Source organism: Pipistrellus hanaki (assembly GCF_964339955.1).
Source record: "Pipistrellus hanaki genome assembly, chromosome: 3".
Taxonomy (NCBI): Eukaryota; Metazoa; Chordata; class Mammalia; order Chiroptera; family Vespertilionidae; genus Pipistrellus; species Pipistrellus hanaki.
Genome location: NC_140505.1, coordinates 176,274,140 through 176,288,328, shown reverse-complemented (window position 1 = coordinate 176,288,328; position 14,189 = coordinate 176,274,140). Strand labels below are relative to the sequence as shown.

Genomic DNA, 14,189 nt, shown 5'->3' with positions numbered 1-14,189 from the left:
ACAAAATCATATTCAAATTAGCCTTAAGAATAACTGCTATGGCATTGCAGGAACTAGCTCTTGAGCTTTAGGTTGTAGTAGAGGCAAAGAAAGAGTTTGGAAACTTCCAGAAATAAAGAAAGGCTTGTCATAAAAGAAAAGACCAGGACATTCATGTCTGGCTTGTCATTCATGTCTGGGTGTACACTCTGCAGGTGCAGTAACAACAAAGGAAGAAGCAAAAGTATCCAGGTAGAATGCAGATCAAGGTTTACCTGGGGCCAAACTGCACCATGAAATACAGCATCAATTTCTTCTGTTCCAAACTGATAGGACTCCCAATCCAAAAAGATGTCAGTTACCATTTTGATGCCAAGACGTCTTAAATTTTTCAGGGGGTTGATAAACCTCAGCTGTATCTGTAAAACAAAGATCTTCTATTAAAAAAAATAATTTATATATATATATATATATATATATATAGTATATATAATAATATATATATATATAATTTTAATCACTGACTTCTTAGGGAGGCACTCTAGTTCAGATGGCTAAGAATCAAACTGGAAATCTTATTAAGTCTGTTGACTTTGGCTCTGATTCACACGGAAATGTCAACTGCTCAAGTCATATTGGTTTTCTTATTGGACAAGATGGGGAAGCAAAGACCTAAAAAATCAAATGGTGAGATGTGCTCTATTATCACTACCCAGTAAAGTCACAGTGGAGCATACCTTAGGAGCAGAAACCACAACCAGAACAGCTGTTCTATGTTCTACATTGTTTCACTTCTCTACTCAAGTAATTGTCTCTTTCAATTAAATCCTGGTTTCTTTGTATGAACAGACACTCTCAACAAAACAAAACAAAACAAAACAAAACAAAACAAAACTTTTTTTTGGCATCACAAAGCCTTAGCTTAAGGAAAAATATATTAAACCTTCATTCCACATGTAAGTCACATTCCTCTTTGTTTTCACATTTGCGTGTATACATATATATTTTTTACCTTGGCTAAAACTAGAAGTTTTAAATTATTCTTGCTAAACTCAGTCTAGGGAACTAGCTAAAGATTTTATGCTCTCTCCATACAGTGGAATACTCTGTGGAGACTGATAAGGAAAGGGGAGATCTTAAAATGTGTAATTCGAAAAATGTAATTTGTAAGAAAAGATGTGTCTCTTCAGAGGCACTAAAGCTGAAGTTGGGTGAATGTCTGAATTAACAGCACCTTCATGTGACAGATGCTGCTTTTTTGCGGGCATCTCCTTCTCTATGGAGTTAGAGAAATCACAAATATGAAGGCATTTGGTTCTGGCTCAGAGAGCAACAATTTACTGAGTCCCACTGTTGGGTCTAATGGCATGGCAGCCATAGTGCTGACCTCAGCTTAAAATCTTACTGAAGGCCCTGGCCAGTGTGGTCAGTTGGTTGGAGCTGCATCTTGTACAGTGAAAGGTCTTGGGTTCAATCCAGGACAGGGCACAACCAGGGTGCAGGTTCCATCAATCCCCAGTCGGACAACCAATTGATGTTTCTCTCTCTTTTTCTCTCTCTCTTCCTCCCTCTCTTTAAAGTCAATAAGCATATCCTTGGCTAGGGATTTAAATATATATACACAAAATCTTAATGAAGGAAAATTTATTAAATTATATGAGACTGAAAATGCCAAAGATATCTGAGAGGGGAAGATTTATAAATTTGAGAAGGGTAAAGCTTCATGGAAGAGGCAGAATTTCTAATTGATCTTAAAGGATGAAGATGTTTAGGCTAGGCAGAGAGAGAAAAAGGCCTCAGAGAGATTTCTCCCGAACACAGAATTTGTAAAATCCAAACACATGGGCCCTAGCCGGTTTGGTTCAGTGGATAAAGCGTCAGCCTATGGACTGAAGGGTCCTGGCTTTGATTCCTATCCAGGGCATATGCCCGAGTTGTAGGCTCAATCCCCAGTATGGAGTGTGAAGGAGGCAGCCGGTCAATCATTCTCTCATCATTAATGTTTCTATCTCTCTCTCCCTCTCTGAAATCAGTAAGAATATATATGGGGGGGGGGGGGGGGAAGAAAAGTGAACACATGGGTTAAGACTCAACCCCTAAATATTTTTCTACTTGATAAATATACTCTGGACTCTGGATCTATAAGTGGCAACATACTTTTACATATGACTTTAATTACCTTCATATAAATCTAAAACTACCCTGAAATTTCTCAAGAGAACACAAATGCTCTAATAAATGAATATCAAATCTTATGGCCAAGATATTATGAAGAAACTAAAAGGGAAGTTATTTCTCACGAAGACATAATATTCTGATCAACAGAGGTACGTGAATTGGGAAGAGCACATTTTCAATTCAAGTGAATAGGTGTAAAGACACCGTTAATTTGCTGTGCAAGTTTGAGGAATCATGATATTTCACATACCCAGCAAGCTTCTACCATGTACTTATGGTTAATTATCTCCTTATACAAGTTACAAAGATAATAAATGACAGGCAAGGGTAAGGTGACACAGTTATAAGTCATTCTGTTGTGCTTCAGTTCCACTGGCAATCCTTTCATTATCAGCTGTATCATGAAAAGATAAACACCACTACTGATATTTGAAAAACCCCCACATGGTATCATGATCCCCTGGAGCAAATGAAAAACTAATCTTTGCAAACACGGTCTCAAATCAGACCCCCTCCACCTTGTTCCCAACCCCACCACCAAACCCCCTCTCTGTGGGGTAGGACCTGTATGTTCTATTCACTTCTGGAACTATAGCACCAGCTGCTCACTAACTGTTGGATAAACTGGAGGAAAAATCCTGCAAGCAATCAATTGTGGACTTCAGTTTCAAGATGAATCACTAACAGGCCTGAGTTTATGTATGTTTCCAAGTTACTCCACTATTTAAATGTAAAGAAAAATAAAGCCAAACCAAAGCTACCCTCACAATAAACATCTGAGTGCCAGTCAATGCCTCAGAGGATCTGAAAGACCCAAAAGTAAATGTGTAATGTAGTTCAAACACACAAAGGTAGAACTTTAACTTATTTAAGCAATATTACTGTGCAATAATTCATTATAGCACCTCAAAGAACTCTCTGGATTTGTCCAAGAATTAAAAAAATAAAAAAATAAGAGAAATGCCTACCTGTCAAGAAGCTTAACATCTCACTGACTAATGAACTGTGAAATTGCACAAATGATCCTCTGAGTTACTGATTGTTGACACAGGAGTGAGGCTGTATTACTGATTGACTTCCACCTTAACCAAAAAGGCGGAGGACTTACAGAGGGTTTATAAAACCTTTAACCAGCCCTAGCTGGCACTGCTCAGTGATTAGAGTTGGACCGTGCACCAAAGAGTCGTGGGTTGGATTTGTACCTGGGTTGTAGCTTTGATCCCCAGCCCCGACTGGGGCGCATGTGGGAGGCAACCAATTGATGTGTCTCTCACATACTGATGTTTCTCTCTCTGCTCTTCCCTCCATCCCTTCCACTCTTTCTAAAATTCAATGAGAAAAATATCCTAGGGTGAGGATTAACAACAGCAAACACACACACACACACACACACACACACACACGCACACGCACACGCACACGCACACACACACACAAAAACAAAACAAAACAAAAAAAAAACACACACACAAAAAAACCAAACCTTTAACCATTCAGGATTTAATGTATCCATGTAGAGATAAAGTCACTGTCACTGGCTATAATGCATAGAAGAAAATGCTCACATAATGCTTCCTATCATCCTCAAACTCTCATAACACAATTTTCCAAAATCTGCCTTCTCTTTAATTCTCAATGGAGGATAGGTTATTTTATTGAGTTTAGAGAGTGAGAGAGAGAACCATAGATGTGAGAGAGAAACATGAATCGGCTGCCTCCCTTAAGTGCCCCAACCAGGGATTGAACCTGTCCTGACCCTATGGTGCATGGTCTATGCTCCAACCACCTGAGCCACACCGGCCAGGGCTCCAAGACCTCTTCTCAGCCTCCACTCTCGGCCTCGCACAGCCTATTTTCCACAAAGGAATCAAAGAGATATTTTTAAAACATCCAACTGAGCTGATCATCCCCCTACTCAAACCTCTCAGAGGTCTCTCAGTACACCCGGAAGTAAAGTCAGCTCCTTAGCACACAGCCCATGAGGCCCTACCTGCCTCCTGAGCTCATTACACGGTTCTTCCTGCTCCTTGTGCTCTAGCCACCTCGTCCTTCTGCCCTGTTCTCAGAAAGGACCGAGGCTGTTCTACCTCAGGGACTTTAGGATACAAATCATGATCTCTGCCCCAAATGTTCTTCCCCTGGACCAACAAGTGCACACTCAAATATCACCTCCTGTGTGACCACCCTAGTTAAAGCAGCACCCACCTACCCCCAGTTTGGTCACTCCCTATCACATTTTCTTATCTAAAACTAGAGGTCCAGCATGTAAAATCGCAAGGTAGGAGGTAGTTCACAGCCCCTCCCACCCGTGCCTGCCTCGCTGCCCTTTCACCCCACTCACCTGCCCACAGCTGCCCCCAGCATTTGAACTCTCTTAAGGGTGGTTGGGAGGGAGTTTCCAATCCCACTCCTTTTCCTCTAATGGTTTTCCTGCCCCTCCCTGTTTTCCCTATTCTGGTCAAGAAAGTCTCTCTGACTGCTTCCCCGTCAAAGGCTAATCAGGGGGAAGAGCCTTTGACCTCGGCTATAAAAGCACCTGTCTAATCACTGAGCTTATTAGGCCAACCGGAGTCCAGATGCATCAGTTAAAAATAAACATTTTTGGTGTGTGTGTGAAAATGAGGTCTCTGATATTGAGAGGAAAAAACTATTGCTTTAAAGTAATGATACCAATTTCAAATATTGTAATGAAAGTATGGGGGGGGAAAAACCCCATCACATAAAAAAGGCTGCAAATGGTTATTTTACTTTGAAGACAGTAAAAACTGAAAATAACAGGTTTCTTTCAGGCACATCCTAAAAAAAGGTAGCTGCTTTTTTTTTTTTTTTGTCTTAGGCTTATACAAAGGTCTTAAAAGACCCCTGACCCTGCCTTCTGAAGATTTTAGGTTAACAGGTTTGTTTTAAAAACTGTGAGGTGCCTAATTTTAAAAACAACCAGCCACACCCCCTTCCTCAATCATATTGTTACATCATCCAAGTTATACTTTATAAACAGCCTTGATGTGCTTACATATGTGCAAAAAGTATACAAAGAGGGTAAACTACTTTGGCCTTAGAAGCATGTATTTAGTAATCACTTAGTGACATTATTTTACTTTTGTGAAATGAGAACTGATCGACCAAACCTTTCAAACAGACCCACCAGGCGGTAAATATCACCATATGTTTGATTGACAGTACATTTGGGCATAAACACTTCAATTACAGCTTTGTGTTTAGGATCAAAAGCCTTTTCTTGTGTGTGAGTGTTTTCACTACAGATCCCTTGCTCTGGATTACACTTTGAAAACTGCCTATTGCAGGTACACTTCTGAGAAACAGATGTATTTACGCACACTTTTTCACACACAAATGTCCATACCCACCGCGTGTGCAGCCAGGCACTGGGTCCCAGCATAAACAGGCTGCTCCTGAACACACGGGAGCCCCAACGGCCTCACCAGCAAAGTTAACCGGCGTCGCTACACTGGCTGCGGCAAGAACCTCTCCTTCCCCACGGGGCCTGGGGCCTGGGGCCTGGGGCCACACAGCCTACACCCACCCAAGCCACTCCACCTGGGGCTCCGAGCGGAGTGGGGGTGGAGGCAGGGTGGCCAGTGCCAGGAGGCACCTTAGAGTTCCAGCGGGTCTTTCTTTATTTTTAAAAGACTGCAGCACCACAAAGATCTGGGTGAGGGGCTGCCAGCAGTTTGCAGCCTGGCCATGCTCCCGATTGTGGTGGGAGTCCCCTCTGGGACACTGGCAGGGGTGAGGGGCCACATAGGGGTGGGAGGGGTTGTCTAGCCACCCCACCCTCAATCGGGGTGGGAGAGGCTGATCTGGGGTGGAGCCAGGGGAGGGGCTGGGTTCACTGGACATAGTGGGCATCATAGTGACCCGTCTTTGGTCGTTAGGGTGGTTTTTACTATATAGATTCTTCAAGTCTTCATGTCTCTCCTCAAAATGTTCCTGCTTTCCTCTAGTTTTGTGAATATAGAGAGTGTATTTCTAATAGCTATCTTAAGTCTTTATCTAATTCTATCATCTATATATCATTTCTGGGTCTGCTTCTGTTGACTAGTTTTTGTCCTCATCATGAATAAAACTGCCCTCCTCCTTGGGATGCCTGGTAAAACTTGCCTGGATATCAGACACTGTGAATTTTATTATTTTTAAAATCATTTGAATGTTTTTGAGTTTTGTTCTGGGATGCAGTTCATTTACTTGGGAAAAGTGTGATTGATCTTTTCCAGCTTTATAAGATGGCGCCAAAGCAGCCTTCATCCCAGGGCTAATTTGGGTCCACTCCTGAGGCAATCCTTTGTCAAGAACTCTTCCCGATGCCTCAGGTACCATGAGGTTTCTGCTCTAGATACTGGACTCCCAGCCCGATGCTAGTTGGAGGACTGTCTGCCTGCTCCTTTCTGGTGATTTTCCCATTCCAGTCAAATGGAGCAACAAGGATCAGATTTAGTCTCCCTTCTCTGACACCAGACAATTTAACAGAATATATGAAACCATAATTTTCACACAGTGGACAGCAGGCAGCGGATGACAGTAAATCCCAATAGAGAAGAGACAGATGAGGTGAGCCCTACACATTCCCCGTCATTCTGCCTGGAGAGTTTCAGGTAGCAGTGTGAGAAGGCAAAGTCCAAGATGAGAAGACAGAGCCATGGGACTTCAGGGGGTGGGCCGAGGCAGCTAAAATTCACAGGGAAGAGGGTACTGGACAGGAGAGAGCTCCACAATGAATGACATTTAGAGATCTATAAATGGGTCTCATTTTGTTTTCCTGTCACTTTTCTCCCCATAGTACTGAGTCTCAACGTTTTTCATTCCCCACCTAGAACACTGCCTGGCAGACAGCACAGATGAAATAAGTATTTACTGAACAAGGAAAGAGACAAGTGCTTTGTTCACTCTCCATCCCCAGTGCTTAGCTCAGTGCCACACACAGAGCAGGGCTCAATTAATATCTGCTGAAGAAATGACTAAAAAATGAAAACAAAGCAGTGCCTACCAAAATGGAGGGTGCGTTCTAAACCTCTGAATCTTTATTACTAGAGCAGATTTATATTTCTGCAAGGCCCCCAAAAGCAGCATAAATTTTGGCTGTCAATTTTCAATGATCATGGCCATATTTGAGAGGCAGTTCACCAGGCAACACCACAAAACAAATGAAATAATTTTTATTTATTTATTTATTTATTTAGGTATAAGCCTTATCTTTATTATTTTTAAAATTTTTATATTTTTTTATTAAATTATTATCTGTGTACATATTTTAACATTGTCCCCCCCCATATCAAATGAAATAATTTTAGCTGTGTCTATTTATCACGAGCTGAGAATCCATAGCAAAAATCTGAGTCTGAATTTTCACTTCACATCCTATTATTTCCAAAAGTCTTTAGCCCATAAAGACATTGTTTCCCTAAACTCCAGAGTTTACTTATGTTCATACACCCATTTCAACAGAGCATACTAACTACTGTCTTGAATACAACTCAGAAAATATTTACTGAGCAGCACTATGTGAAGTCTCTTTTTTTTGCAGCTGGCTAGCTGGCTTGTCTTGCCTGGCCTTGCTTCTTATCTGTGGTCAAAACATAGCAAGTACAGCAATCAAGCATTTACTTTTTTTTAAAAAAAATATATTTTTTTGATTTTGTACAGAGAGGAAGGGAGATAGAGAGTTAGAAACATCGATGAGAGAGTCATCGATCAGCTGCCTCTTGCATATCCCCTGCTGAGGATATGCCCACAACCAAGGTACATGCCCTTGACCGAAATTGAACCCAGGACCTTTCTGTCCCCAAGCCGACGCTCTATCCATTGAGCCAAACCGGCTTCAGCAAGCATTTACTTTTAAAAGAGCTCTGGGTAACTGTTGTCAAAACAATGATGATGCTAACAGTACTCTATTCATTCTCCAGACATCCAGATATATGAGCAATGGAAGGTGTCCTTCATTTCTAGGCTCCTAAAATTAAAACCTAAGAAACATCAGCTCAACTCTGCTCTGCCAGACTTTGGTTTCTGAGATGCATATGGAACTCACTCTCTACTATTTCATATCCTTTAGAAATGTACTCTTGATATAATTTGCATTTTCTGACCATACATAAATACTGCTAACAATGAAGATCTCCATTATATGAAAAACTGTCTTAAAGACACTTTGCATAAGACAGATTTAACCTAGAAGGATGTGAGGTATTCAAGTCCCAACCAATTTCCCATATACAACACAGACTCTTCCGAGCCCCCCAAAAAGCATATACAGAGGATCTCTCTCACCTTTTCTCGTTGGTCAAGGATGTATGACACAGTGGCTGTCATGCAGAGCAGTATCTGCAAGATCTTTGGTAGGTATGGACTGATCAGATGGCTAATGTTCTTCAATACTATGTCAAGGCTATTTAAGATACCATGCTGGCGACCTACAGGAAGAACTTTAGACAAATCCACATCTTTCACTGCCTGAATGACCGCAGAATGGCATTCTCCTAGGGAAACAGGGGAACAGAGATATCATGTAAAAGGCAATAGTAGTTTGTTATCTTGTTGTAGTTACAGCTTATTGTTATTATAGATTCCTTTCAATTTCCCTCAGTAATACAGTATTTTCTATTGTTACAGTAATTTATAGATGATAACATACTTTCCTCATCGATTTTCTCCTTCTGTTCCTTACCAAATGTACAACGAGCTAGGTATGTTAGGTTTCACTGGAATCATCACTTTATAGATGAGGAAACTGAGGGATAGAGCAGTAAGAAACTTGTGACAGAACTAAGTCTCTAAGCCCAATTCTCATCCTAATTATACTATTCTCGAAATGCAAGCTATTATTAGTCTTTTATTCCATCTAGAAACACTCCCAGCATTTTCTCTCTCAGCTTCTAATGACTATGCTGACTTCAGAGTTTCATAGAAAATGTGTGGCTACATTATAAGCTCCTGGAGGGCTGAAAATCAAATGTTTTATTTCTCTTGTAGCCCTTGGGAAATAAATGAAACAACAGTCCTTTATAAACTTATTTCATAATTTACTTAAAGGACTTGAATTTTTATTGCATAAGCTTTACTTCTAACCAAATGGTATGAGATGATAGCTCGCTGATTCACACACCTAAGTGTTACATCCATGAGAATATCATTTATAGCTGCCCTCTTAACTAGAGGCTATTACACTGAATAAAATCTCGTATTCATTAGAGCCAAATTTCCTCACAGAGCAACATTATGCTGAGTGAAAACCTTTTGAGCCACTGGATCCATTTTCCCAGAAAAAAATACAAAACAAATGTCACACATTACCCTACAAATAAATATATATGTTTGCCTAAAGCAATTATGAAAGTGGATTAGAGGTTTTGTAGTCAAAAAGATCTGGACTAGAATTCTAACCATTTCCTAGCTGCGAGGCAATGGACAAAATACTTACTTTTCTAAGCCTCAGTTTCTACATTTATAAAATGGAGGCAGCCGAAACCGGTTTGGCTTAGTGGATAGAGCATTGGCCTGTGGACTGAAAGGTCCCAGGTTCAATTCCGGTCAAGGGTATGTACCTTGATTGCAGGCACATCCCCAGTAGGAGGTGTGCAAGAGGCAGCTGATCGGTGATTCTCTCTCATCGATGTTTCTAACTCTCTATCTCTCTCTCTTCCTCTCTGTAAAAAATCAATAAAATATATTTTTTAAAAATGGAGGCAAAAGTTAATGATACCTCATGTGGTTGTTTCAAGGTTTAACTGAATTGTCTGTAAAGGGATCCATTGTAACATTTATCATGAAGTTAGCGCTCAATAAACGTTAGCCATTATTATTAATTACTAACATGCACACCAGAGAACATATCACAGAGCATTGCAGCTCACTGAATACATATTACACCCACTTCATTTAGACTATGAGGTTGAGAACAGAGATTATAAATACTCTATTTCCAACAGAGTTTTGGGTTATAGGAGGTATTCAACAAATCATTAATCCGTAGATGAATGATTTAGTGAATACATAATACCAAGACGATTAAGTTTAATCTTGTAGCATTCTTTAAGATTCTTAGGAGAAGCCTATTCGTTTTATGTAGATGAGCACCAGTCTCAAGGCCTAACTGTAAAGCAGCAATAACAAAATACACATTTTCTAATCAGAGGATTCCTAACACATGGATGCCTGTCAGCTGTGATCTCCAGCTAATCCAATCAAAGTTTAAAACGAATTGCATTTCAGCCAAAAAGTCCCCCACTGAGGTTGGGAGGAGCAACTCCATCAGAAAGATACCAAAGAGCGGGAAACCTCGCCTGAAACATTAGAAGTCTACAGCAGACAACACGCATTCAGAGTGCCAGGAAGTTGACAGCTACCATTCTTGAAGTGCTTCACAGGTTCAAACAGCAGGTCTAAGAATATTTGGATCTCCTCTGGTTGGGACCCAGCCAGGAACCTCAGAACAATGGCCATGCGGGTGCCGGAAGCAGATTTCCCCTGAGTCTTACTCCCAGTCTTATTCTTCATTCGTCCGTACAAAATCCTAAAATGTCAAAAGAACATTACTTTGTTTGCACATTAACCCTAAAACACAATACTAAGTGTTTTGTTTTCCTGAAAAGGGTAGCATAGCAACTCAACAGGTATAAATGGATATACTATGAAACAAGGAAGAATGAAATAGAATTCGAATATTAAACATAGAGATTTAGTTAAACATCAACACACATACACACAAACAAGGCTAAGGGAAACAGGAAGAAGGAAATAATAAAAAAAAAAAAGTGCAATTAAAGTATGTAAGCAAAAGGTAAGTCTAAAGAAAGAATGAAAACAAGTGTATATAGATTAAAAGGAAATAAAATGAGAATACAAGTACAATAAGGAAACTAGAAAGATTTCAGATGAGATCGGGCGCGTTCAGGGTGGTATGGCTGTAGACGAAACTAGAAAGATTTCAATTAAATGGGTAATTTTCTAGGAAAATCACATGTATAAATAAGCAAAAATAGGCCAGTAATCATGAGTTGTTGTAGTAAAATATAGGAATGTTAACAAATGCTTAAAGAATGTGAGAAAAGTTAAAAAATGTTTGAGTTAACTTAAAACTTAAATTCTTTTTTTTTCTTATTTTCTTTCTTTTTTTAATAAATTTTTATTGTTCATATTATTACAAATGTTCCTTTCCCCCCCCCCCCCCACCATTGCTATCCTCCACCAGGTTCCCACCCCACCCTCTGCCCATTCCCCACCCCACCATTGTCCTCATCCATAGGTGCATAGTTTATGTTCAGTCTCTTCCCACAACCCCTTCTCCCCTTTTCCCCAAGAATAGAACCCCCTTAAGCAATTCATATAATTCTGATTTGGTGGTGATGGACTCCTTTAGCTTTTTTTTTTTTATTAGTGAAGCTTTTTATCTGGCCTTCGATTCTGAGTGATAGCTTTGCTGGGTAGAGTATTTTTGGCTGTAGGTTCTTCCTATTCATCACCTTGAATATTTCTTGCCATTCCCGTCTGGCCTGCATGGTTTCTGTTTAGAAATCAGCTGACAATCATATGGGTGCTCCTTTATGGGTAACTACCTGCTTTTCCCTTGCTGCTTTTAATATTCTCTCTTTGTCTTTTGCTCTTGGAATTTTAATTATGATGTGTCTTGGTGTGGTCCTCTTTGGGTTCCTTTTGCTTGGGGTTCTGTGTGCTTCCTGGACTTGTAAGTCTATTTCTTTCCCCAGGTGAGGGAAGTTTTCTTTCACTATTTCTTTCAATATGTTTTCGGTATCTTGCTCTCTCTCATCTTCTGGGATGCCCATAATTCTGATGTTGGTTTGCTTGAAGTTGTCCCAGAGGTTTCTTACACTATTTCCAACTTTCTGGATTTTCTTGTCTTCTTGCTTCTGTGGAGGAGTGTTCTCTGGCTTTTTGTGTTCTAAATCTTTGACTTGATTCTTGCGATCTTCCATTCTGTTTTTAGGACTCTGTATAATATTTTTTATTTCAGACAATGTATTCTTTATTTCTAGTTGATCCCTTTTCATATCCTCATGGGTCTCGTTTATTTTATCGGCCTTTTCTAGAAAATTCTTGAAAAACCTTATAAGCATGGTTTTGAACTCTATATCCAGTCGCTTTTTGCCCTCCATTTCTTTCGTTTGTGATCTGTTTCCTTTTCTCGGCATTTTCGCTGTTTTCCTGAGTTGGTAGGGTGGCTTTGTGTGTTAAGGTGTCCTATATGGTTCAGTGGGTCAGCCTACCAGTTATCTTGGTGCACCCCTTTGTAGACTGTGTGTACAGCCTTTTGTAGTTAAGTCTTAATTGTTGTGGTATCACTGGGAGGAATTGATCTCCAGGCCAATTGGCTGTGAGAATCAGCTGTGTCTATGCCAGGAGACAGCCTTATTCAAAAGCCTCTATGCTCAGCTTGGATGGGGCAGAGTTTCAGGGTAGAGCCTGCACTGCAGCCTTGGCTTTCTGTCAGCCCTGCCCTATGAGGTTCCTGAGTCTCAGTGTTCCTCAGTGTCCTTTGGTACTCGCTGCTTTGGTACTCGCTGCAAGCACCTCTGAGAGAAAGGTACCTTCGAGTTTCGCCCACTACCAGACAGTCTAGTCTCTCCCCCCATGAGCCTGGAACTGGGGTTCAGTGCAGTTGGAAGTGGGGTTCAGTGCAGTCCGGAGCTTTTGTCTACTTCCTGCTAGGGCAATCCAGCGGCACAGTCAACAGTCCGTCCTCTGCGCGCAATGTGCGCGCCTCCAGGACTTCCTTTCGCCGCTCCCAAGTTTCTGCCTTACAGCCCAGATTCCCTCCATATGAGCTTGGGTCTCCAGGGTCTGGTCTAGAACTGGGGTTCAGTGCAGTCAGAACTGGGGCTCAGCACAGTTTGGAGCTTTTGTCTCCTTCCCGCTAGGGCAATCCAGCGGCACAGTCAACAGTCCATTCTCTGCGCATGATGTGCATGACTCTGGGGCTCTGCTTTTCGCCGCTCCCCTCAGTTTCCACCTTACAACTTAGAATCCCTCTGTATGAGCCTGGGTCCTCAGGGTCTTGCCCAGAACTAGGGTTCAGTGCAGTCGGAACTGGGGCTCGCTCAGCTCAGTCTGGAGCTTTTATCTCCTTCCCGCTAGGGAACACCAACCAGGCACTTGGCCGCCCCTCCTCTCCCCACATGCGCACTGTGTCTCCGTACCTTAGGCTTTTACAGCTCCTCTGATTTTCCTTCTGGTTTTCTCTTTCCTTCTAGTTGTAGAATTTCCAGTCAGTCAACTTTCCAGTAGTTCTGGATGATGTCCACTTTATATTTTAGTTGTATAGTTTGAAATTGTTGTGTGAGGCTGCAGTAGGCGTTTACCTATGCCGCCATCTTGGTTCTGTCTAAAACTTAAAATTCTGATACTGAAGATACATTCCCCACTGCCCTGAAGCGTGTGTATGGAGATAAGGATTTGAACTGACCCAGAGTGACTTGTGTCAAGATAAAAACTTGCTTGAGTGATGTACTCTCCTCAGCTCCCTCTCCGTGTTTAAGATTAACATATGTGCATGGACATAAATCATTGATAGCCACCTGGGCTGCTATGGGTACCAACAAGCTTTAATAATGGACCCCTGCCAGCCAACGATGCTTGTCTCCTCAAGACATTACAAAGGCCCGTCCCTTTGTCGATCTGACAAGCTTCACTGCTCCATGCTCCTCTTTCTGCCAGATGACAGAAGAATGGCCAGTAATCCCCAATTGAGACATGACCAAGCTCTTGAGGGAAGGAGGCCGGCCCCCTGCACCCGGATCAGACCAGCCTAGCTGCCGGACCACAGAGGACACCACCACAGGGATCCCTAATGAAGTTTGTACCTGCAGCCGCTCAGGAATTTGTGTGAGTAATAAAAAGCTGTGTGATTTGCAACTGCATATGCTTCATGTGGTGTAATTCCTCCGGCAGTTAAGTGAATTAATTTTCATTTAAATTAATTTAATTTAAAATTAAAGCCTTTGGTCTTTTTGGTCCTAAGCCTGCCCTCGGTCCTGCTGATGCAGAGCAGTCTCTCCATCAGC

At 41.4% G+C, this 14,189-nt stretch overlaps 1 protein-coding gene across 1 annotated transcript in view; it reads right to left on the bottom strand.

Annotated features, from left to right (window-relative positions):
• The window catches only part of UTP20 (UTP20 small subunit processome component), a 90,556-nt gene that overhangs the window by 36,399 nt on the left and 39,968 nt on the right, over window positions 1-14,189 (bottom strand). The window contains exons 26-28 of the mRNA XM_084880064.1: window positions 10,518-10,684; window positions 8,443-8,651; window positions 255-398 (exon numbers count right to left, since the gene is read on the bottom strand). Coding sequence (XP_084736190.1) covers window positions 255-398; window positions 8,443-8,651; window positions 10,518-10,684 — 520 coding nt within the window. The remainder of the gene's footprint in view (window positions 1-254; window positions 399-8,442; window positions 8,652-10,517; window positions 10,685-14,189) is intronic.